Source organism: Ptiloglossa arizonensis, chromosome 10 (genome assembly GCF_051014685.1).
Source record: "Ptiloglossa arizonensis isolate GNS036 chromosome 10, iyPtiAriz1_principal, whole genome shotgun sequence".
Classification (NCBI taxonomy): Eukaryota; Metazoa; Arthropoda; class Insecta; order Hymenoptera; family Colletidae; genus Ptiloglossa; species Ptiloglossa arizonensis.
Genome location: NC_135057.1, coordinates 15,253,314 through 15,275,552, shown reverse-complemented (window position 1 = coordinate 15,275,552; position 22,239 = coordinate 15,253,314). Strand labels below are relative to the sequence as shown.

Below are 22,239 nucleotides of genomic sequence, written 5' to 3'. Positions count from 1 at the left end.
TCGGGCCACCCTGCCCCTGAGGCTCTAGGTCCCCCAGAGGGAGAGCTCCGTCCGCCGCGGATGCTCCCGAGCGAATGAAATTTTCGGCAGCCGGCGGTTCTATTTATACCCTCGAGAAGGTGACTTACCGTTACTTCGATTTTACTTGTAGGATTTAAGCGGATATTTCAAGAAATTGATGGCTTTTAAGCTATTATTTATACTAGGACATTGTTAATAATTGTTTAATCTATGGTTCTACGATGGTTGTTAATAATTATTATAAATAAACATCAAGATATGACGAAATCTGCAGAGGCGAACGGTTTCCTCCTCGCATTTCATGTTCTCCTGATAACAAAGTCTGAATTTCGGACAAAAATTTTAGAAAATTTCTGAACTTTGGCTAAAATTTTTCGCCGATTTCGGGACTTTGGTATGAGGAGCACATGATAGCCAAGAGAAAAAAAAAGTACAACTTTTGTGTTACTACTTGAAATGAATTTATTGAAGTACATAGATACATAGGAAATACAATTGCATTCATTCGTCTCAGTAACATACTCACACCTTCATACGCATTACAAAATGGTTTTTAAATTATTGTACCACATTGCTAAAACTACATTGCTAAATTTATTGGGTGGGTTCGATATATTATATCGGTATATTATAACGATATTATCACATATGATTTGTCTTAAATAATATTTTGCGATATATTATACATTTCATATACATCAGATGAATTTTACTACTTGAAATATATAATTTACAAACTTAAACTTGCACGAATGTTGTACAATTCAACTTACATAATGATAAGAACCATTGGTCCGAGCATCAGCACTACATTTGATTCGATATATGTACTTAGGTTAATTAAGACTAGGTTAAATGTTTTAAAATGTTTAATTCCACGTACGATCGGTGATGCTGCTTTTCTACATGGTGATGGCAGCACCATCTATCATTTCAGTTGCGAAACAACTAAAAATTTGTGCGAAGCAGAAGGGAATGCGTTTGGCGTGCCGCTTCTCCTCAAACGGAATGAATTAATGTCTCTGATTGTACTGTATTCCCCTCAAACGGCACGAATGAATGCTTCTTGGTGTTCACGACTCTGCACGATTGGTTGATATTTTCCTCGAGCTGTGAGCTCTGTTCGTTTGCGTTCTGTATTACGATGTTTTCCGATTTAAAATTGACTTTCTAGATAGCACTTCCTTTCAGGCAAATCATAAACGCATTCTGTATGCAACCTGTGCGATAATAGTTTGTAAATATCGAGAGAACTTGACGATCTTTCGTTCATGTGAAGATAAATCGACAGAATTTTCTTTTAAAAATGCTCGTGTTTGTGTTAACAAAAGCGATATATAACATTGCTTCCTGTCGCAATGAATGACTGAATATATTTGTTCGGAAAAAAATACGCAAAAGTAACGAAGCTCCGTGTTCTCTATACTAAACTTGTTTCTAACAATCAGCTGACTTCCGGAACTAATACGGGGAGAAGATGTTAGTGAGGCCTTTCGTTCTTTTCGTTTGACACAACAGCATTTTCGCAGACGAATAACGAATTCTTTATTTCTCAGTAAACCTAACAATCAAAGACTGACACGTTCGGTTTTTTGTATCTTAAGCTTGTTTAAATATAAACTAATGTTGAACTTCGCGTAATCGTGGAATTGTTGGAAAATAATTTAAAGGTAAGAAACTTACCAACACATTTTTGGAATACACAGTCCTGTTAGGCCATCATATTTGATTCATTTAATACGTGTTTTTGCTGCTTCTTTAAGATTTTCTGATCACAATAACAATCTAAATCGAGAAAAAAGTATATTTATAATATAAATCTTATTCACTCCTCAAAAGATAAATTACTGCTTTTCTTTTAAAGTTAATATGAATTCTCAAGAAAGTACAAGCAACACCCAAAATAAAGTGGAAACAAAAGTAGATGGCAACTTGAAAAAAAATGGTAATCAACCAATCGAGCAATCATCTAAACTATTAAAAGTTGTACAGCTTGAAAGTAAATTATGTGGAGATCAACTGAAGTTGAATAATAAGTTGGGAGAGAATACTGCCAAGAACCTTTTATCTTCTAAAGCTTCGGTTGCATTGGCTAATGGTACAAGAACCTTGCAAGCCACTACGTCCAGTTTTCATAACTCTATGGACCAAGATACGAATCACGAAGACACATTGAATGCAAGCGTATCTTCCATATTTTTAACTACCAATAATATCAAGCCTCAGACTGTAAACGCAACCGTTATGAGTCAATTGAAGCATAAGACTATAATAAATACAAGTGTTCTAAATTTGCCTAAGCCACAGATGCACTTAAATGTATCTTCCAGTCAAACTAACACACATTTAAATCATACTTGTACGCCGGTCTCTTATAACAATGGCGCTACATCAAGTCCTATTTTACATTTAAATAATTCAGCAACAATTTCATCTATGATACAACCCAACTTATTGGTGCCTAGACCAAACGAGGATATCGATATGAAAAATAATGTAGATTACATTTCTGGAATTGAAAAATGTCCATCAAAAGTGTCATGCAGTTCAGACTCTAGTCCCGAAGTGGATGGTGCCTGGGCGTCAAGGTCCTATGGATCTACATGCGTACTGAATAATATAGGAGGTAGTATTGGCTCCACGAGTCAAGGAACATGCTGTTTCTTAAGACCTAATATTAATGGAAATAGAGAAGTAGCAGGACCAAGTGGATTACAAAAGGTAAATTTGTATAGTTTATACACTTCCAAATGTATAATATATTAAGGAGAAATCTTTGCTTTCTTGTGCTTCAGAGTATACAAAGAGAACAAAGCGAGAGGAGAGATTCAAGTTCCGGAAATGAGGGTGATATGTCGGATGGAGAAGATTATTGTATTTATACATACAAAGGAAATGATGATGCGATTCATTTAGCTCAAAAGGAAGACGTACATCAGGGACAAGCAGAAGAACACGAAGAAGAAGGACAACATCATAGCGGTAGATCAAGTCCAGAGATGGACTTTTTGGAAATGGATTTTGATCCTGGGCCTTCTTGTGAACAGGTATTGATTTATTGTAATAAAAGTGTAATGTAATTTTCTACAGTGATCTTTCATTATAAAGGATACAGGAGATAGCGACTTGGCCTCTATAAATGAAGATATACAAAATATAGCATTAGATAATGTAGATCCAGATCCAGTATTAAATGACTTAAGTAGCGGTAAAGTTGTATCTCGGCAAGGAATTACAACTACGTCGCAACTTCCAAAACAGAGCGTGCAAAATGTGAATCACGCAGAACTTCAGCAATGTTCTAGTAGCCAATCTATACCAGAGCCAAGTATAAAGCCAAGTTATCCTTCGTCGTGGATGCCAAGTACTAGTAGCGGAACTGGTACATTATTACTTTTGAGTAGGATATGTAAGAGAATATTGTTTATTAAAAATAATATATTTTATTGTTAACTTGTAGGAAAATGGGAAACTGCTGGATTCTATCGTAGTACAGGATGCCCTTTACGAGAATCGTATGGATATCACAATACAAGCGGAGATCTTATCTCACCCGGAGACAATAGAGATTCAGATTCAGAATTGTGGGCCGAATCTTCGACGGCTTCTGTTTCAGAAAACTCTAATTTAAATTCTAGAAAAGTTAATCTCAGTTCCACACTTTACCACCGCATGATGGCAAAGAAATTGATGCTCAACAAGCAAGCTGCATTTAATCAGAGTGGTGACTCGAATCTAGTTAATATACTTTATTACTATAACTTTAAATAAAATTCTGCGCTTCGGGTAGCTACAATAATTTATAAAAAATTATATATATATATTTACAGGAAAATGAATTGTGCAACAAACGGTTAGATGGCCTTTTACCAGTTGAAAAAGTTATGTTATGGAGCGAACAAGAAGCAACAGTGAAACAAGTAACACAAATTGGAACCTCTGCATGCGGTGCTACTTCTGCAATAAATACTTTGGTACGTGTATCGGCAGCAAAATTTAATAAATATTGAGATTGTTTGGTTAAACTATGATTCTTTTTTTTACAGTTGGCTTTGAATGTATCATTTTCATTGGAAACATTAGTTAAAGGTGTAAATACCAGACAAAGAGAGCCAGGTACACCGTTACCACGATATTTACTGAGTCGGTCTATGGCTGGATCAACTCATAAAGATTTGGCTCGCGGCATAGCTTTATGTACAAACGGTTCGGTTATAACAAAATTCTTCGCATTTTATCCGGAAAGGAAAGTCTCCCTGTCTCACTGGTTACATTATTGGATCTCGAGAGGTATGCGATTAACAAAGTATCGATATTTTAATACATTGATTTTTTTACAAATACATTGTCCTACCTTGTTTAGGTGCCGCGCCCATTGCAACATTAAATTTACAACATTGTGGAGAAGGATGCGATATACCGGATGCATGGCATCATCAAATGATATTTGGTGTAGGACAAGCAGGAATATATTTATCCAATCCATTAGAATGTTTACCCGAACAGGTTGGTTGTAATCATTAGGTATTAATTATTTTAAATAATATGTTAATTCAACTCAATTTTAGTATGTTTGGCATCAACTTGTAAGCCCTAGTATTTTATTAATACGCAGAGCGGATATTTTAGCTCATTGGAATGCTAACACGGATTTAACACCACTCGCTACTATGGATCAAACGTGGCGAAAGCTCAATGTTCTCGGTATGCTTACTTTTTATATTAACATGTAATCGATATATGTTGCATAACATTCTTCTTATGTGACTTCTTTATTAGGGCAAGTTGTAAATATGGTACGCGAAGCAATGACTCAGAGACGACAGCTTAGTAATGCAAGTACTGGTACAACTCACATTCGTATTCCTGCATCTTACCAAGCAGGCATTACATTAGTTATGTGTGCAGATTCCGCTGCTGCTTCCGAATTGTTACATGCTGAACAATTACCATTACTCTAGTCTTGTTAATCAAAATTAATAAAATCCAGGCTGCCCCTCTTTATTTGTAATAAATTTAATTAGCAGGCTGGTCCGCACAATGTTGTTAACAATAGTTCATTTACTATATAAGGCAGTTAGAGTCAGAATTGAAATGATTTACATTTTTGACACAAAAAAATGTTTATATTCAAAGAGAATATTACCAATTAAAATATATTTCAATAAAATATTTCCGTTTTATATGCAGTTATATTTATAAATTCATACATTAAAAAAGTTTTAACAGAACAAAGGAAATTGTATGTTCTCTTTTTTAATAGCAAATGTAACATTTAAATTTGTAAAAAGATTATTTTACACACAATATGGAAATTTCCTTTGATTATTCTTAAACGTAATAAAAGGTAAGTATTTATTTTTTATATTTAATTTTCGAGATATGTCGAGTTTTATTATTAGAGGTATTATTTTCTCGAAGCATTTTAAATTACATCGCACAGTAAAAAATTGATTTAGTGATTTTCAATAGAACTTAACGATCCATTTCATACAAACTTTAGTACAGAATATTTTATTACAGTTTTAATTTATTTTATATTGGAATTGTTGAGAAAACGTGTTCATTGCAGTTACATTGTGTAAAGCACAGCATTGTAACGTGCAAATGCATTGACACAAATATTGAATTTATGTACATACATGTACAATCTACCATCCATCAAACTTTCTGTGCTCACTTGGAAAAGTTATTTTCACTTAGGACATACTGAAACAAATAAAATAAATTGGTTAACGTTAGGATCGATATAACGTTTGTATTTTAGCTTTTGGGACGCTTTTACCTTTCTATAAGCGATGCGCGCATAGTCGATGTAATAGCAGATGGCGTAGCTTCGTTAAGTTTAAAGACGCTTTCGATAACCGAAAGTTCCGTCGAAGTTGTATCCATACCACAAAAACATGCCCAATCGTTTACAACCATTCCTGCGGCTATAACGTCGCTCCCTCTATTTACTGTTCCTGCCTATAGGATATTTCGATACCGTGACGATTATATAAATTGTTTATTCCTTAACCGTTTCAGTCGCTATATATATATGTATGTATATACAATTAAATTTTCTTACAGCAAGTGGCACTTGTAGTAAAGACGACAATTCATCCTGATCTTGTATAGACGTCTTTGGATGTACCAAGCCACCTTGATTCGATAGTACAGAATACGAACCTATTAAAACGTTACTCGCAACAGTTTGTCTAAAAACTTCGACCTTCAGAGTATCGGCTAAAATTTCTTCCGTTTCCTATGAAACAAAAAGTCTGAATAACGCGTTAAAGTACATTGGCGATTATCGGTAGCAGAAAATACTTGCTCTGTCTAGATCAGGATGCACTAAAGCCACATAATCGTTACACGCAATAACATTACCAAGGGCAGAGAGTCTCTCTTCGACTCTTTGTACTTTAACGCTATCTGGTAATGAATTTCGTATATGCTGTAATTCTGTATCCGTTGTCGTGTTTGGGACCAGCAGTCCATTTTTGTTTCCTGTTTAAATTTAGTTTTTCGTTTAAAATTTTGATTCAAACGCGAGTAAATTATTATTTGTACAAATTAAAATTGTTCTATTATTCTTACCAACACATAATCGACCTATGATACGACATCCTGCGACTGATACGTGAACTACAGGAATGGTTTCGGCTAATTCTGCCTCAAATACACTGCAATTAATAACAATATCTTGTTTATTCAAAGTATTTGTATTAAATTTGATGTCAATGTACGTTACATGTTACAAGATTGGAAATCTGTTTGTAATATTAAACGAAATATCGAGTGGATTATCATCGAGACGATTAAAGATTTCACGATACTCATTCTTATCTATTATTACCTGTAAAAATTTTCGGAACCGCCTATTGCTACGAGGCAATAAGCATTCGTTAGTTTGGAGAATACTCCAATTTCATTGTTATTCTCGAACTGTACACGTACCGCCATGATTACGAAGATGTCAATTTACATTAGCGTGTAAAAGTTGAAAAAGAATTTTGAAAATTGACGCGTCAAACTCTTATCAATATATAAAACACACAAATAACCTATGTACCGAATGTACGTATTACTCGTCACTGGCAAACACGAGGTTATCGCACGAAGTATCGAAAGTTGTAGAAGGGACAATTCAAAACGATTGGTTTCTTAGATCCGTGCAAAACGTCCTCTTCCGAACGAACGTTTAACTCGAGAAATTGATAATTTATCAGAGATTAACATGCCATTCGATGCAACAACCAACGAATCCGAAATTGTTCCCGTTGGCGTGATTTTGCTTATTACACCGATTCGTAACGATATTCTTTACCCAACAATGTTCGTCGATCCTACGTTTTTCGACGTCTCGAGATTCGTTCGGTTCATGGTCCAAGCGATGCTATAGCATCTAGCGGTAGCGTGCACGAACTAGGTGGGCTCTTGGAAACAATACGCATCGATCGTTCGATCCGTATATAATTTACGGATTTACCGCAATAACAACACGTATTGGTTTATAAATCTTTAATGTTGTTTATTTACAAAAAAAAAAGGATACAAAGTACTTGAAACGGATAAAGAAATCGTCCGACGGTACGCGCGACAAATAAGCACAGCGGATTGGATACATTCAGGGGCCTCTATAATCGTAGATGCTGCCGCTAGATGGCTATAGCGTTACTTGATCTAGAAATTTAATAGTCGCGCGGTACACCGCCCGAGGTTTAAACGGCACGCTTCGGTAGTTAAATTCTTCAAATTTTCACCGACTCACGTTTCCTCTACGACGCAGGTAATAACGCCATACCGAATCTCGTAGACTAGAACTTGCAATCAACTACGACGAACAATTTTTGCGCAATTCCTTTATTGAAAGTCTTTGAACGATATCGGTAACAATTACGCCGAAGAAACGAACGCACTCGGACGAAGTCGAAGTTTGCGTCGTTACCCGTGCTCGGACTGTTCACCGTTTCGTATAATATCAATAAAACCCCAGTAGCTGCTGAAAATCACCGCTTTATTAACAACATTATCGTAAAGCGTTATAAATACGATTCGTATAGTTCTCATTTTGATTGGTTCTGACGTCGTACAGATCATCATTTTAATCGGAACATACTGGCAGTATTATTTGCGAGAAAATGATCTTCGCTATGGAATCTATTCGATTAACATTGGGACGTAGGTTCGGGGGGGGTTGGGGGTTGGGGGTTGGGGGTTGGGGGTGTCGCTCGTTCGCGTTTCTCCGTTTCTTGGATCATCGACGACGAACGATCGATCGAGCCGCGGTGGTCTTCACTGTTCTTGTGCGTTCGAGCGACAATCATCGTCGGATCCGTGCGCGAGAACGGATCGGTCGCGCGACGAAGAAAAAGTGGGAAAGAAAAGGGAGGGGAAGGAACAAAACGAAAATAGAAAAAGAAAAGAAAAGAAAAAAATACAAAACGGACGAATTCACCGTAGATTCGTCGTCTCGAGCGTTGAATAAATCCAGCGACGTTGAAACGATCTCTCGCTTCGACCCGAATCTTTTATCGAACGAAGAAGAAGGAGAGCGAATTACGTGTTTCTCGATCCCCTTGTTTTTGATTGTGTGCCACTGGTTCAGTCTCTCGGCTCCTAATCGATTCTCCTTCTCCCATCCCTCGTTCGTCCACCTCCTTTTCTCCCCTACGGCGTGTGCGAGTGTGCGTGTGTACATCAATATAAAATAGAAACAGTAAAATCTTCAGTTGTTCGAGCTCGGCTTGAACGTCGTGTACTGTGGCGGCTTCTCGATCTTGCAGTGGGGCTTCAGTGTCGCTAAACGATCTGGTTTGAGAAACAGCTGCTCCCCCTGCACAATTTTCATCTCAAGGATCTTAAGAGGGTCACGGAAGAATCGATTTGTTGCGCGGGGAAGGCACCCGGCGGTAAAACATCTCTACAAACACTACGGGTCATTGCGTGGCAAGTCAGGAATGCGTAACCAAGTCGGAACAAAGTCAAGTGGCCGTTCAAGGCCACCGAGGAACTCGTCCCCACCGCTTCGGTGGTTACCCTCTCCGCTCCGTCTCGAAGACGGTGAGAGGGGGAAAGAGAAAGGCAGACAAGACCAAAAGTCCGGTAAGTGGTCCCGTGCAGCTAATTGAGTTTGATTCGACTATAGGTTACACAGGTGCGGCTTGTGCAGTTTCATACGTAAAGTGAACGAGCGAACAGGACCGTTTTACCCCCGGGACTAATCGAATCGTTGTCCCCTAACGACGTTATTCGACGGTGCTTCGATGCGTAAGCGTCCGCTTCGCGATGACGCGCAAATCGCTGCACTTGTTTACGCGATGCACCGTTCTTCTTTTTTCATTTTTTTTTTTGCTCGTAAAATTACCAAAAATCTCGTCACAATCGCGAACAAGGTTTCCAACGAGATTGTTTCTCCTTTTTTTTTTTTGGTCCCGAAGGGAACGGATCGAAATCGGAGACGACCAATTTGTGTAACTTCGATTAAAATTTTCCAAGCGCAATATCCTGTTGGGTATTTACAAATACAGGAGTAAACACGAGCGTAGCAAGTTAATATTGTCGATATCGAAAATAACGCAGAGGTAAACAGCGTAAATAAACATTTAAGCCGGCTTCGGTTCGATCTCTGTTAACGATTGAACGACGTTCGCGGTGCGAATAATCGTCCCGGTGTCGAATTTCTTTCGCGTCTCGTTCGCTACGTTCGTTTCGTGGTAATCGTCGTTTCGCGTGCCATAAAACGGTCCTGGATGGTTCCAGAAAGCTGAGCGAAAACGGGAGGCTGGGGAACGAAAGCGGACGATGCGCGACTTACGTGAACTTTTACACCGCGCGAGTCTCGCGAGCAGTGGTTCTCGATAGATCGTCGAAAAAGTTCGACTCTAACCGTTGAGATTATCCACACGGTTCGCGTAGCGTCGATGGGATTCGTACACGTTGACGAAGGGTCGGTGAACCTCTGCTCGGAAACACGCCGGGCGTACAACTCGTGTGTAACTCGGCCCGCGACATGCTCGCGACACTTCCACGAGGTGCACAGAGGAATTGTTAACGAGGGTCTGATAACAAACGGGAACGCACACGCATCTGTATGATCATCTTTTAATGACAACATCATACACGGAAGAGCGCTCGAAGTTCGTTCTCGAACTGTTTCCATACATCGTACAGCGTCGTCTCGCGTTGATCACTCGATTACAGGCGTGCCGGAGCGTTACCGACGTCGAGATGACGCCGGTCTACTCGAGATACGACGAGCGACTAATTAATCGTTACAATAATCCAGCTAGCGGTAACAATGCTGTGTCGCGGTCGAATTGAGTGCAAAAGTGACGAGAAAGAGACAGACGGAGACGGATAGATCGACAGATGGATAGATAGAGACACAGAGAGAGAAAGAGAGACAGACAGAGACAGAGACAGAGAGAGAGAGAGAGAGAGAGAGAGAGAGAGAGAGAGAGAGAGAGAGAGAGAGAGAGAGAGAGAGAGAGAGAGAGAGAGAGAGAGAGAGAGAGAGAAGAGAGAGAGGGACAGACGGAGAGAGAAGGCTAAACACGTATATCTCGACGAACGACGTAATTTACAGGGCGCGCAAAACGTATGTAATTTCGGCATGCAACCGCGCGAATCGTAACGTCCGCGAAAACGAATTTCGCAACGATCGTCGCCGTTTAAACGCAACCAACGGAAATTTCCCTTGGAACGATTAAATCGTTTACGGTCCGCTAACGAGCGTTCACGTTATGCCTCTCTCGTTGTATCGATTTAAGTAAATAGATGCACGTTGTATGCTTTACCGGGTGATCGGGGTTCGGGTGAACGGACGCGCGTGTATGTACAACAACCGGGCGAACTTGAACCGTTTCCCCGGCTCGAACCGTTCGGGCGTCTTAAATAATCGACGGCGTCGATTTCGATTAATTAACGTTCACGTAAACTGGACATACTCCAACGGGTGTTACTCTCGCAATCCGCCGGTGTTTCGATTATTGATACACCGGTAAATCGGTAATCGAATAGACGATTACACGGTCCTCCGTGTTCGCTAATTATAACGGTGGTCACGCGCCCGTCCGATTGTGTCGTTGCGACGAGGATTCACTTCGCAACGATTCGTTTGTAGTAACTGTCCTCACAACCGTGTATATATCTATATATATATATTCGTGTATATAAACTTTGAAAGCTTCTTCGGTACCTCGATACACGATCGGTTTAACGACGGTCAGTCGACGACGTACGCTACCGCACGAACCTTCGGAGCACCGTTCGAGCCTCACCGTGATCGAAGTTGAAACTCTTTTTTTCTCTTTTTTTGGAAACACGCGCAGCACCCCGTACCGGTCGAAAATTTCATTCCCACGTGTATCGAAGGGACGTTATTTGAACACGATACGCAAACATTGCGCACCGTTGCGCGTATCCTTCGGAAAAACAGGGAACGTTCGCGAGAAATTACGAGTATCGAGTTTCGTTTTTCACCCTACCGACAGTCTACGATCGATTATCCGCTCGTTCGGTACGACGATCGAGAGCAACTGCTCGGTACACGTGTCTACGAGCCCTCGTTCCTTCGGAGAAACCCGCCGAGCGGATCACGGAGAACTCGCCAGTGATGTACCATCGAGATTCAAAACCAACGTCACGATTTTCGTCGCGACGTTTCCAACGAAACGTTTCCCGACGCGTGCGAGAAAGAAGGTTACTCGGAAGACGGAACGGTGCTCCAGATTTTTCAACGGCGGGGCGTACACGAGAAAGGAAATATACTTAATGCGAGTCAGTCTTTAGTTTCGGAAAGCCCGCGGAGGACGCGCGGGTGTACAGCGGAAACGGTCCTGTTTTGGATGCGAGAGCGGAACCGAAAGCTGCAACGAAGATGCAATGCAGGTTGTCCAAACGAAACTCGTGACGCAATCGCTTGCTTGCTTGCTTGCTCGTCGATACAGCAGCTGTCTCTCCCTTTTCGCGAACGCGAGACGATCTTCGTCGAAATTAAAACATCTTCGAGTGTCGGGCAAAACCGATTCAATTCTGTATATTCGTCGCGCGAACGATCGTTCTTTTTTCTCTCCCGTAAGACGTTCAGAGTCGAGTGGACGAATCCGATCATCGAACGGACAATTCGCTCCGCGCGAAAATCGTTTGATAGCCAACGCTCGTGACCCGTGTTCCGAAGCGACACCCAGTAGAGAAAGCATACGCCGTCTAATACGTTCGATCGTTTGTCGTTAATTAATGCGGAACGGTGTACGGTTCGGCTGCTCCGGAAGATCGTAATCGCGTTATGGGAGAAGCGGCTGTATCCGCTACTTACGTACACGTACCTAAATTAAATTACCTACAAGGAGATTGCGGGTAATTGGGAAAGGGACACCGGTGGGGGGTAGATGCAACCAAATGCATGCGTAATGCACCCTACCGACCGCATAAATCATTCAAATGACTATCTCGATCGAGGGGAGAGGGCGGACGGTGGAAGGGATTGGGAGGAGATGGTCAATATTGTCGCCGTGACGTTATTGCGCGGTTATTACGATAACGCGGAACGCATTTTTCAACGTACGTGTGCACGCATACACATACACGCAGCCACGCACGCATGCACGCGTTCGCAATACGACGAGTCGTGCGCGAACGGTCGCCGCAAAACCGGAACGTCGTCGCGCGTTTCCTGCGTCATCGACGACGACGACAATCCTTTCCCTCGAGATTGTTTACATTCTCGTCCTTTTCTTTTTTTTTTTATTTCCCCCACCCCGCGGCGCACGGTTGCGCGTACGCGCGACGATCTTTCAACTTTCGAACAATAGGGGTGGATGCGTCGCTCGAAAAAGGATTTAACGTAAAAGCGCGACTCGACCGATCCGTGGGGGGTAGTTGAAAGCGGGTGGAATTAAATCATCGCGGCTCAATACGGACTGCTCTTATTCAGCGGGATTATCTCCGCGTTCAAGTCGAGCACGTGCACTCGCAGCGGCTCTCTCGAACGCGCATTGAATGCATACCAGTTGGCGCGATGCTTTCGTTGCGAGAACACTTCGCGATAAGTGTGAACGGAGAGTCGAGTGGGGGGAGAAGAGAAAAAAGGAGAAGAAGAAAAAAAAAAGAGAGAAAAAAAATAGGAACGCAAGGGGGATGGAAAAAGGTATCGACGACGAACTCGACGCGCGCGATTAGACTGTAAAGTTTGGCGAACGGGGATCGAGATCGGTGGGTGCGTGAGGGTGCGATTCGTACCGCTCTAAAGAGCGTACTGGACGTGGGGGGACGATGGTGGTGTCGGCAAGCACGCTACTGACTAAGAACGTGTATCAAACAAGATTCTGGAGTCGTGGCGGGGGTGTGGGCGAACAAATGCAATCGGTAAAAATTCCAACCAACCGCTAGACCGAGGAGAGCTAAGGGGTTCGTACATGCCAGACGCAACTTCGACGAGAGTCGAAGTCTCGGATCTCGTGTAAACATTTCCAAGGGTGCAACCGATGCTAGACTCTCGAACGCGAAACTCTCCCCGACTACGTTGCACGATAATACGCTAAATCGTATCCGAATCTATCGGACGGCTCGCAAAATTCTCGCCTACGAGGGGGTGGGTGCGAGTGGGACAGATCATGCTTCGTAATTTCTATCGAACGAGATCACGTCGCGACGAGGAACCGAATCGACGCGAACGAAACGAAACACGCTGGCTCGAATTCGACCCTTCCTGCGCGCACCAGCTTTTTTTTTCCCCCCGTTTTTCGAACGAAGGGGGTCTCGCCCCGGCGGTTGCTTTCGAATGCCGTTTCCTGGGCTCATCCGTCGGGAAAAAAGTTCCTCTCGACGCGGAGAGGACCTCTGCCCGCGTGCGCGCGACCAAATAAAATTATACCACCGAGATGGAACCGTGAGGGAATTTTTAACCGGACGCCGCGCCACGTCGATCGACTGCCCGCTCGGAAATGGTTAAAAAATCCTTTTCGAGGCTTCGGTGAAAAGATTTGCGCGCGAAAGGGCTACGCGGGAACCCGTGGCGGTAACGAAGGGCAGAGAGAACGAGGAAAGAAAAATGAAAAAAAAAGAAGAAAAAAAAACGTGGAGGTTCGAAACGCAAGGGGCCGCGTTCGAGCTAAATCCAGCGGCCGTGTTCGCGAAACTTGAACGCGAAGCAGTCGTACGGGCGTTCGCGCGACTGTTTCGGGAGATCGCTGGGTACGAGGGAGGGAGAATAAAATAATCCCGAAGGACGTCGCTCAGCGACATCGTTCTCTACTTTTTTGCGAGAATAGTTTCTTTTTTTTTTTCTTTTCTTTTCTGCATCGTGTTCTCTCTTTCTATCAACTTATCTGACCTGAAGCGTGTACTGTGGTCCGTGGGGTGGCCCGTGGTGGTGATGATGATGCCTCTGATAGTGTTGCTGCTGGTGCTGGGGATCGTGCTGATAACAGTCTTGTTGATACTGTTGCGACGGGACGGGCTTTAGAACGTGATTGGGTCGTTTTTCCGAGACGTACTGCTGGCTGGCGCGTTCCATCGTGTCCACGGCTAAACGCGGATCCTCGATCATCGTGTTCGAGGCCTTCGTGCTGAAACAGACCGAGCTGTCCGTTCGAAGCGTCCACTGCGTCGCGCCGTTTCTATCGTCTAATCCGTTTGGGATCTTTGCGCGCGCGAGTTGACTACGATATCCGACTCTCGACCGAGCGATCGAGCTCGTTAACGAGCTACGGGCACAGATGGATTCAAAGATACGAACGATCCAAGTTGCGCGCACCGCTGATATTTCCGCGGATCGTTACTCGCGCGACGACCGAACGCGTTCAGATCGAGCCGGACGTTTCGTACGTTTCGCCGGGGAGCGAATTAAAACAGGAGCTCGATCGTTCGTGATCCCCTCCTCGGTATCGTCAAGAGTTTCTACGTCGTACGCTGCTTGTTCTTCTTCCAACGAGCGTCGCGATTTCTCGAATTAAATTAACCGGAGCGACGAACGGCGCGTCCCGCGGAACGCAACGGAGAAAAAAACATCGAATTAGCAGCGATCACGGTACCGGCAATCCACCGTAATAGAGACAAAGAGCGCGTGGAATAATTCATTAGCGCGTTCGCGTTCCCCGTGGACCGTGGACGGGGCGCGATCACCGGTGGGTGGTGTCCCACCCTATCTCAAAAGAGTCCTCTCGGTTTTACATGTAAATTGCATCGACGTTTATTCGTGGAAATCAGCGAGGGGAGGCGATATCGCGCGCTTACCAATGCACTTGCTGCAGCGCGGGCACCGTGTTTCTGGCCACGCAGCATCTATCCGAACGTAGGAAACAAACGAATCCCATTACCAGGACCGAGAGCACCGTAAACCCAGCGACAGCGCCGATAACGAGTGGAATCTGTAACAAATACGGGTCGACAAAAAAAAGCTTTCTCGCGCGCGGCAACGGGGCCGAGGGACTTGGTCCGGTGCACACGCGCACGGAATATTTATGCCTTCGGCTCGTTTTAATTAAATACCGGCAGGGTCCGTTCCCGATTATTTAATTGGGCCACTGTGTGTTTGCCAAGAGTGGCGACCGTGCGCGAGAGACAGCATCCGCTCGGAAACAACGTGAACGCGGCAACGAGAACACACCGTGTCCCGTGTATCGCGAGAATTATCGTTATAATTACCTGGCCGGGTTCGTCGACTCTCAACATCAACGCGCGACGATCGCTGCCGCGGTCGTTCTCCACGATCACGTGGTACAATCTCTGATCCTCCTTGACCGTGCTGATCAATTCCAAAACAGCCACGTAACAATCCTCCACCGCCAACGGTTCCAGATCCAATGCTCGATACCTCGACTCCAACACCTCACCTGCGAACGTTACGGTCGCTCGTCAAACAGTGTTCGTTCGCGATCGGACGGAACGACGCGTTCGCAAAAAAAGGATCGTCCAAGATTTGAATTCGAGGGCGGCGAAGAAACGGAAAAATGAAAGGGGGAAGATTGAATATTTTCGTCCCGCTGTCGGTTTCCACGGAGGAGAAATCGAGGTAAAAATTGCTCGCTTCCAGGTTGGTGCGCGACAGAGGTGGCTCGCGAAGGTCGGTGGTAGAATCGAGATCGAGAAAGTTCACGACGAAGAAAGTAAGTTCGCGGATTGGCTCGAGTCCGAGGATCGAACGCGTTCGTCGATCCGTCGAGGGGTCCGCGGTTCTACGAAGGATCGAAGGTCCTCGTCGCGGAGATTCGAGCCGGCTCGGCTCGAGGACGACGCGGGAAAAAGGCGGGTAATTAATGGGGAGCTCGCGGCTAAAGGGATGCTCGAATTAATTAATCGCGAGCGCACCACTTTTCAGTGATAAGGAGTGCCAATTAGTGAGAAGAGACGTACGTAAAAAAAACTGAAAGGGCAAACTAAAGACTCGAATACTTTTGGCGGTAGAGCTAGGAAGCAGTCTAACCGGCGTGGAGTCTGGTGCTGCCCCATTCCCAAGCCACGAGCCGGGGCTTCGGGTCGGAACAGAGTCGGATCTCTAATTTCGCTGGGCTCCCTTCGGTCGTTGCCACGACAAACTTCTCGGTGATGGTCGGCTTTACCACCTACGGCACACGTTCGAGCAACATCTTCAATCGGTCTTTCCCCGATCTTCTCGCCGCGATTCGTCTTGGTTGGTCGCTCACGGTTACACGTGTTTCCAATCGCTTCGGGCACGGTTCGTTTACTTTGTACTTAAGGCAGCGTTGGCCAATATGCAACGAACACGATGTATCGAAACCACGGGCAACGTCCTCCCCGGCTAATGGAACGCGCGACAAAGACGAGACCGTCCGAGCAAACACGGACACGAGGCTCTCTCCTCGGCACTCCTTTCCCGGAGAGTACCGTACCGGGTTAAAACCGTAACGCTCGACTTCGATGACACGTCGATAAATTCGTCGCTAGGAAATTTCCGACCACGAGAGACGACCGTCCTCGTACTCGTTGTCCGAGAACTTTTTCCCGAGCGAAACGTTCGCGAATTAACATTTCCGCCGGCGAGTCGAATTTTACGCATCGACGACTCTCCGAAATACCCACCGACCGCAAGTGGTGCTCGGATCATGGATCGCGGAATACAGAAGTGAATGAAAACACTGTAGCTGCGATCAACCGACGCGAGTGTGTCGTGAAAATGACGTTTTATACCGCTGTGTATTTTGCTTCTCCTCTCCCTTTACGTGGACCGGTTAAATATGAATTTTTCATTTCATATTTAAATACGCCGCAGTGCACCAACAAACGTGTGTGCGCGCGGACGTGTGCGTGTGCGTTCAACAGATCGATGAACACACCGCACGAACGAGCGATAATTTTATTAATTATTCACCAATAGCGACCCTCTGTTCCGCGATTACATTGATTTCGTAATAAAAACAACCGACCGACGATACAATCGGACCGCGTAAAAACGGAATCGGCTTTTTGATTCGCGGTGCACGTCGTGGCGCGGGAAACGATTAAACTTTAACCCGTTTCGATCGATTCGCTCGGAAAATCGTTCGTTCGGGTCAATTTTCCAGGAATCCCGGCTTTTGCGTGCTTCGCGCGAACGAGAATACCGTTCGATCGAGTCTACCGGTCAAGATGAATCCTTACCATGGGCGCACCGACCACTTGCAGAGACACAGGGTCGCTTTTAACCTCCCTGGCGTTTCCATTGATCTTGTTCGAGGCGAGACATATGTATTGGCCCTGTTGCTCGTACGTCACGTTCGTCAGGATCAATCGCTGCCCGGTACCGCACTCCAATGGCATTCGACCATCGGTGAAGATTTGGGCCCACCTGGTTCGGTGAAAAAGCTATCGTCGCGTTTCATATTCGACACCCTGCCGTACGCTCTCTACTCGCTACCACGTGCAATGGCGCTCGGAATGTCGCAAACACAAAGTTTAGCGGTACGTGTTCTAGATACAGAAAACACATCGAGGGACATAGAGAACTCAAGGAAGCAACCACCGCGCGAGCATCGGTTTCAACTCGATTCGCATTCACGCGCGAACCAATACTCGACTACGATCGGCTCGATTCGAAAAGGTGCGTGTCTTCTACTTTCGCGAGTGTTCGTGCATTCAAACGGGTCTATTCTGGATCTGTGTCGGTCGACCTTGTCGCTCGCAGCAACGTACATTCCAATTGCAAGATCTCAACGAGCAGTCGACGAAAGATTGCGAGATTCAAGGTCGACGACCAAAAGTTTTCGGCCGCTCGAGGTCGCACCGAACGCGTGAAAGCGGAAGTTGCGACCTCGAGCGACCAAAGTCTTTAACCACGGACGCTTCTCGGACAGGAAAAGACGATGGAAACACCGGAAACGATCACAGTTCTCCTTTCACGATAAAACGAAGAAACCCCGCGCGAGAGGTTGCACCGCGTTCGCGCTGTCTTCCGTATCCGTTGTAGTCCGTGGTAACTAAGAAAAATCACGGACATCGATTGGATGCAATTTGCCGACATGCACGGAAATTCGGGTGACGGACAGTTTGCAGTTGGGTCACCTGTATTCTGCCGGTGGCATCGCGTCAGCGTTGCACTCGAACGAAGCCCCGGAATAGAGCAGCGCCGTAGTCAGCCGATCGGGTCCGACCGTCCTGATCGTCGGCGGATCTGCACGGAAACGAGACGATCCTCCGCTATTGATCGAGCTCGCGAACACGTCCTCGGTTACCAACGCGTCGAAAGACCGTTTCACAGGCCCCCCGATTAATCTCGCGACAACAACGATCGCCTCTTTTCTCTACGTTTAATCGACTCCCCCGATTTTGATCGCTTGCCCCGGTTACGCGATCCCGGGACCGTGTTCGACGAGCACACCCGACGACGCAAGGAGTTCCTCAACCCGTGAACAATAAATATAAAACCCCAGACGCGATACCTCGGGTCCGTATCCGACAAAGGTAACGCTCGTACGGTGTGTCCGCTGACCCAGAGCGGAAACTCCTTATGTCACGGTGTTCGTCGACCGCAATAGGGTTAATCGCCGCACCGGGTGCATCGGAACGGTATAAAAATACGATCGTTTTTTTTTCAATCCGACTATTTTTACCACGAGCGCGTCTCCTCTCGAACCGCGGAGCGATCGGGTGTCGTTCGCTTAATAGACCGTTCGCGTCTCGCCCCGTTAAAGGGTCGATCGCGGATATTTTCAGGACGTTTGCCCCGTTCGAGCGGGTGGTGGTCGAACGAGGCCAGGCAGGAAACACTTACAGTTAACCGACACTTGAACGGACACGGGGCTGCTTTCACCCTCGGTGTTGGCCGCCTCGCATATATAGACCGCCGCGTGATTCCTGTAGATCGGCGAGAACAGAAGGGTTTCTCCTATGCTGGCCACCTCGGTCACACCCGGGCTCTTCGTTCTCCTCCAGAGTATCGAAGCCGGTGGATTCGCGTCCGCCAGACACCGTATCTCCAGTTGATCTCGACCCTCTTCCAGTTGCCCGGTCGGTACTCCGATCAGTCTCGTTTCGGGCGCGTCTGAAAGAATCCATCGTGGATTGGAAAACGGAATCGGTGTAACGATTTAAAGCGCGCGAAAGTGACCGGAAATTTCCGAACAAATTTTATCGTTCGTGTTCGTTGGTTGCGTGCGGGTTACGAACGCGAGCGGAAACAACGAGCGACACGATCCGGAATTTTACCACCGAGGTCGTGAAAACGCTCGCGCAACGTAGACGACGACGCGTGCGAAACTTCCCGGAGAAAATCCTCGGTACTTGACCGAAATTGCAATCGTTTCCGCGACGCAGGGTTTCGGTCCCCCCCTCGAACGTAATATTCTTCGCCGCGTTTCCATTTTCGAGCGATCGATCGCGGAATAAGCGAGATTTTAATTATACTCCCGGCGATCGCCGGTGGACACCCTCGGCGGGCCAGAGCGGAGAAATTAATTTTCTTCTTAAAAAAGTTCTCTCTCCGCGGTGAGGGGCGGGGATCCGTGGGAAGGGTCGGAGAACGGTCCTTCGACAAACGAGCAAGGAGATTTAATCGGAATCGCGAACGAGAATTGCTATCACGGGGCTTTAATCATACCGTGGCGAGTCCGCCGCGGACGCGGAACACTGCGAAAAATAAACACTCGCCCGCGGGAGAGTAAACGCAGCCACGGCTAGCAAGTTTTCAGATTAAATCCTTCGTTAATGAGCGCGTAATTAAAAGCGGACCCGGGATCGTGTCGTTGGCGAAGTCTCGTCGATCGACGACGGTTCGTCGACGTTCGCGATTCGATCGATCGCGCGAGAGGTTCCCCGGGTTCGATCGGGGACAAAGACGACCTTTCGGTACCGGAGCACGAAAAGGCGAAAAAGAAAGAAAAATGAAAAAAAAAAAAACACGCGCGCGCACAACGATCAGGAGCACCCGATGACGATGGAATGGAAAACAATGGAACGCGAGGCGCACGCGCGTTTCCATCCACGTCTCGAAATAACGAATCGGAGCACGATAGGACTTGGCGGGTATTTCGTTATTTCTTCGCGGAAATAATTAGTTGGCCGCGGCACGGGAAAAAATTCAATTACACCTGCGTCGCGGTTAATCCCGCGAGCGTTTTCCCAGCGGGAGAGTAGCGGAGAGTCGCACCGGAACTCGCACCGGCCGATTCCGGTACCCCCGGAGCAATCGATGCGCGGTCCGACGACCGGGGCTGGAAAAATCCACCAACGACCCGGTTCCTTTTTCCCTACCTACGAGCGATTAATCGACGAATTCAAATCGATCGATTAACCGTCCGCTCCGGGGTAAAACGAGTTAATTGGCCTTCCACGTCGAAAGATCGCGAGACGCGGTCCGTAACGTTTTCCTGGAACAATATACGTACATCATCGGCTAGCGGGGTGGGGGGGAGGGCGTTCACCGGGGGCGGGGGCGGGGCGTACGATGGATTTAGCCCGAATCGTTCGATTTTTCGGAGCGTGTCCGACAAACGTAGCGCGACAACCCGGAAGCGCCCAGTTTGATTAATGTCGTTCCGTGAATATACATTCGTAACGGCTATTATACTTTCTACGAGACTCACCCCCTTTTCGACGATGTTCTAATACGATAAATTTATCGACCGGGGCGTTACGGCAACGAATCGCGCAAATTTTTTTTTTTTCTTCCCCGTACCCCCCTCCCCCGAGCAACGCGCGCAACTCCCGCGTCACATCGTCGACCAAATGCCCGTAGGTTCTCTCGATGATTTCGCGAGAAGTCGCGAAACGGCAGTCCACCGTTTTCAGTTCCCATTTCCGTCCCGACAAAGCTTTCGATTCGAAACGCTCGACCGTGGAAAACAATTTACCGCATTAATACACAATTACTCCCCCTCTCACCCTCCGGGATTTTCCCGTTGATTTAAACCAATGGAAACTGCGGGCCCGGCCACCGAGAAACGTCACAAATGATGGTTAATTAATGTTGGAGCACAGATCCAAATTGTATTAATTAATAGTTTCAGCCGCGACCTATTTCCCTGGAGGGAAGCCAAAAAATAACAAGTTCCTATTCAGGACTTGGAAACGCGATTACGCAACTCTCAAAGAGAAACCGGTTGCATCGGGAGGAACTGTCGGTTCTGGGAGCTCATCGTTCCCGTCTTTCCATCGGCGCAAACTCCCTGGAAACGAGAGAACCGGGTAACTCGGTTCCACGATTAATTATTTCTTTTGTCGTTGGATCAACGAGTGTCCGCTTTACCCGATCAAAGACTCCGCCCGGGGATAGCCCCGGTTTTTTTCGCCCCGGGTGCAACGCGCTTCTTGGTGGATCGATCGATGGATCGTACGAAGAAGGGGAACGTGGAAAAATAACAATCGTAGCCATCGTCCGTAATGTCTTCTTCCCGGTGGAAGACGAAACGATATTCTCGACGTTTGCGGGAATCCGGTACGCGCACCAATCGGTTCGAGATCCGTGGCTCGGTTACGTTCGGTTCGCCGCGATCGATACTCCGTCAGCGGAAACTCGAAAAGTATCATTAGTTACGTACGAAACCACGTACCTTACCGTAATAACCGTCTTCGAACTCGCGTTTCGTGTCGCGTCCCGTCGTTCGCGGATTTACAACGAAACGATAATCCCCCGATACGAGCGGTATCGCGTTACGCTCGGTTTTTACGAGCTCGCGTTACGTTAATTTATAAGAGAGAGGCCGCGAATCGTCGACGGGATCGAGTAGCTCGCGGTTCGAACCCCACCGCGAGTACTTGGCGAAACGAAAGCGGGAGCTTTCGAGTAGAATCGAGCTC

The 22,239-nt window shown here is 45.9% G+C and overlaps 3 protein-coding genes across 4 annotated transcripts in view; 1 reads left to right on the top strand and 2 right to left on the bottom strand.

Annotated features, from left to right (window-relative positions):
• The first annotated feature begins 1,315 nt into the window (after window positions 1–1,315).
• Window positions 1,316–5,254, top strand: LOC143152243 (uncharacterized). Of its 2 annotated transcripts, XM_076322138.1 has the most exons (11): window positions 1,316–1,500; window positions 1,578–1,691; window positions 1,886–2,742; window positions 2,817–3,068; window positions 3,130–3,403; window positions 3,482–3,759; window positions 3,852–3,995; window positions 4,068–4,311; window positions 4,385–4,527; window positions 4,590–4,725; window positions 4,801–5,254. In XM_076322138.1, the coding sequence occupies exons 3-11, from the start codon at window positions 1,891–1,893 to the stop codon at window positions 4,980–4,982; spliced, it is 2,505 nt and encodes an 834-aa protein (XP_076178253.1). In that variant the 5' UTR covers window positions 1,316–1,500; window positions 1,578–1,691; window positions 1,886–1,890; the 3' UTR covers window positions 4,983–5,254. The 2 variants fall into 2 exon arrangements, with proteins under 2 accessions (XP_076178253.1, XP_076178252.1); XM_076322137.1 differs by having other exon boundaries at window positions 1,316–1,691.
• Window positions 5,255–5,406: 152 nt separating this feature from the next.
• Eif6 (eukaryotic translation initiation factor 6) lies at window positions 5,407–7,112 on the bottom strand. The gene is made up of 6 exons (XM_076322139.1): window positions 6,863–7,112; window positions 6,604–6,689; window positions 6,338–6,513; window positions 6,092–6,268; window positions 5,807–5,988; window positions 5,407–5,730 (listed from the first exon to the last, which is right to left on the bottom strand). Exons 1-6 carry the CDS (start codon window positions 6,967–6,969, stop codon window positions 5,721–5,723), a joined length of 738 nt encoding a protein of 245 aa, XP_076178254.1. The 5' UTR covers window positions 6,970–7,112; the 3' UTR covers window positions 5,407–5,720.
• Window positions 7,113–8,595: 1,483 nt separating this feature from the next.
• The window catches only part of LOC143152022 (kin of IRRE-like protein 3), a 124,359-nt gene continuing 110,715 nt past the window's right edge, over window positions 8,596–22,239 (bottom strand). Inside the window, exons 6-13 of the mRNA XM_076321660.1 lie at window positions 19,217–19,486; window positions 18,508–18,616; window positions 17,608–17,794; window positions 16,433–16,571; window positions 15,655–15,842; window positions 15,244–15,377; window positions 14,342–14,576; window positions 8,596–8,842 (exon numbers count right to left, since the gene is read on the bottom strand). Of these exons, the coding sequence (XP_076177775.1) occupies window positions 8,735–8,842; window positions 14,342–14,576; window positions 15,244–15,377; window positions 15,655–15,842; window positions 16,433–16,571; window positions 17,608–17,794; window positions 18,508–18,616; window positions 19,217–19,486 (1,370 nt within the window). The 3' untranslated portion in view covers window positions 8,596–8,734. The remainder of the gene's footprint in view (window positions 8,843–14,341; window positions 14,577–15,243; window positions 15,378–15,654; window positions 15,843–16,432; window positions 16,572–17,607; window positions 17,795–18,507; window positions 18,617–19,216; window positions 19,487–22,239) is intronic.

Coding starts and splice junctions, on each gene's coding strand:
- LOC143152243 (XM_076322138.1), top strand. CDS start 1,891: ATGAATTCTCAAGAAAGTACAAGCAACACCCAAAATAAAGTGGAAACA. Junction 3,996..4,067: donor CTTCTGCAATAAATACTTTG/GTACGTGTATCG, acceptor TTTTTTTTACAG/TTGGCTTTGAATGTATCATT. Junction 4,312..4,384: donor ACATTATTGGATCTCGAGAG/GTATGCGATTAA, acceptor TACCTTGTTTAG/GTGCCGCGCCCATTGCAACA.
- Eif6 (XM_076322139.1), bottom strand. CDS start 6,969: ATGGCGGTACGTGTACAGTTCGAGAATAACAATGAAATTGGAGTATTC. Junction 6,690..6,862: donor GGTTCCGAAAATTTTTACAG/GTAATAATAGAT, acceptor TATTAATTGCAG/TGTATTTGAGGCAGAATTAG. Junction 6,514..6,603: donor CATAGGTCGATTATGTGTTG/GTAAGAATAATA, acceptor AAATTTAAACAG/GAAACAAAAATGGACTGCTG.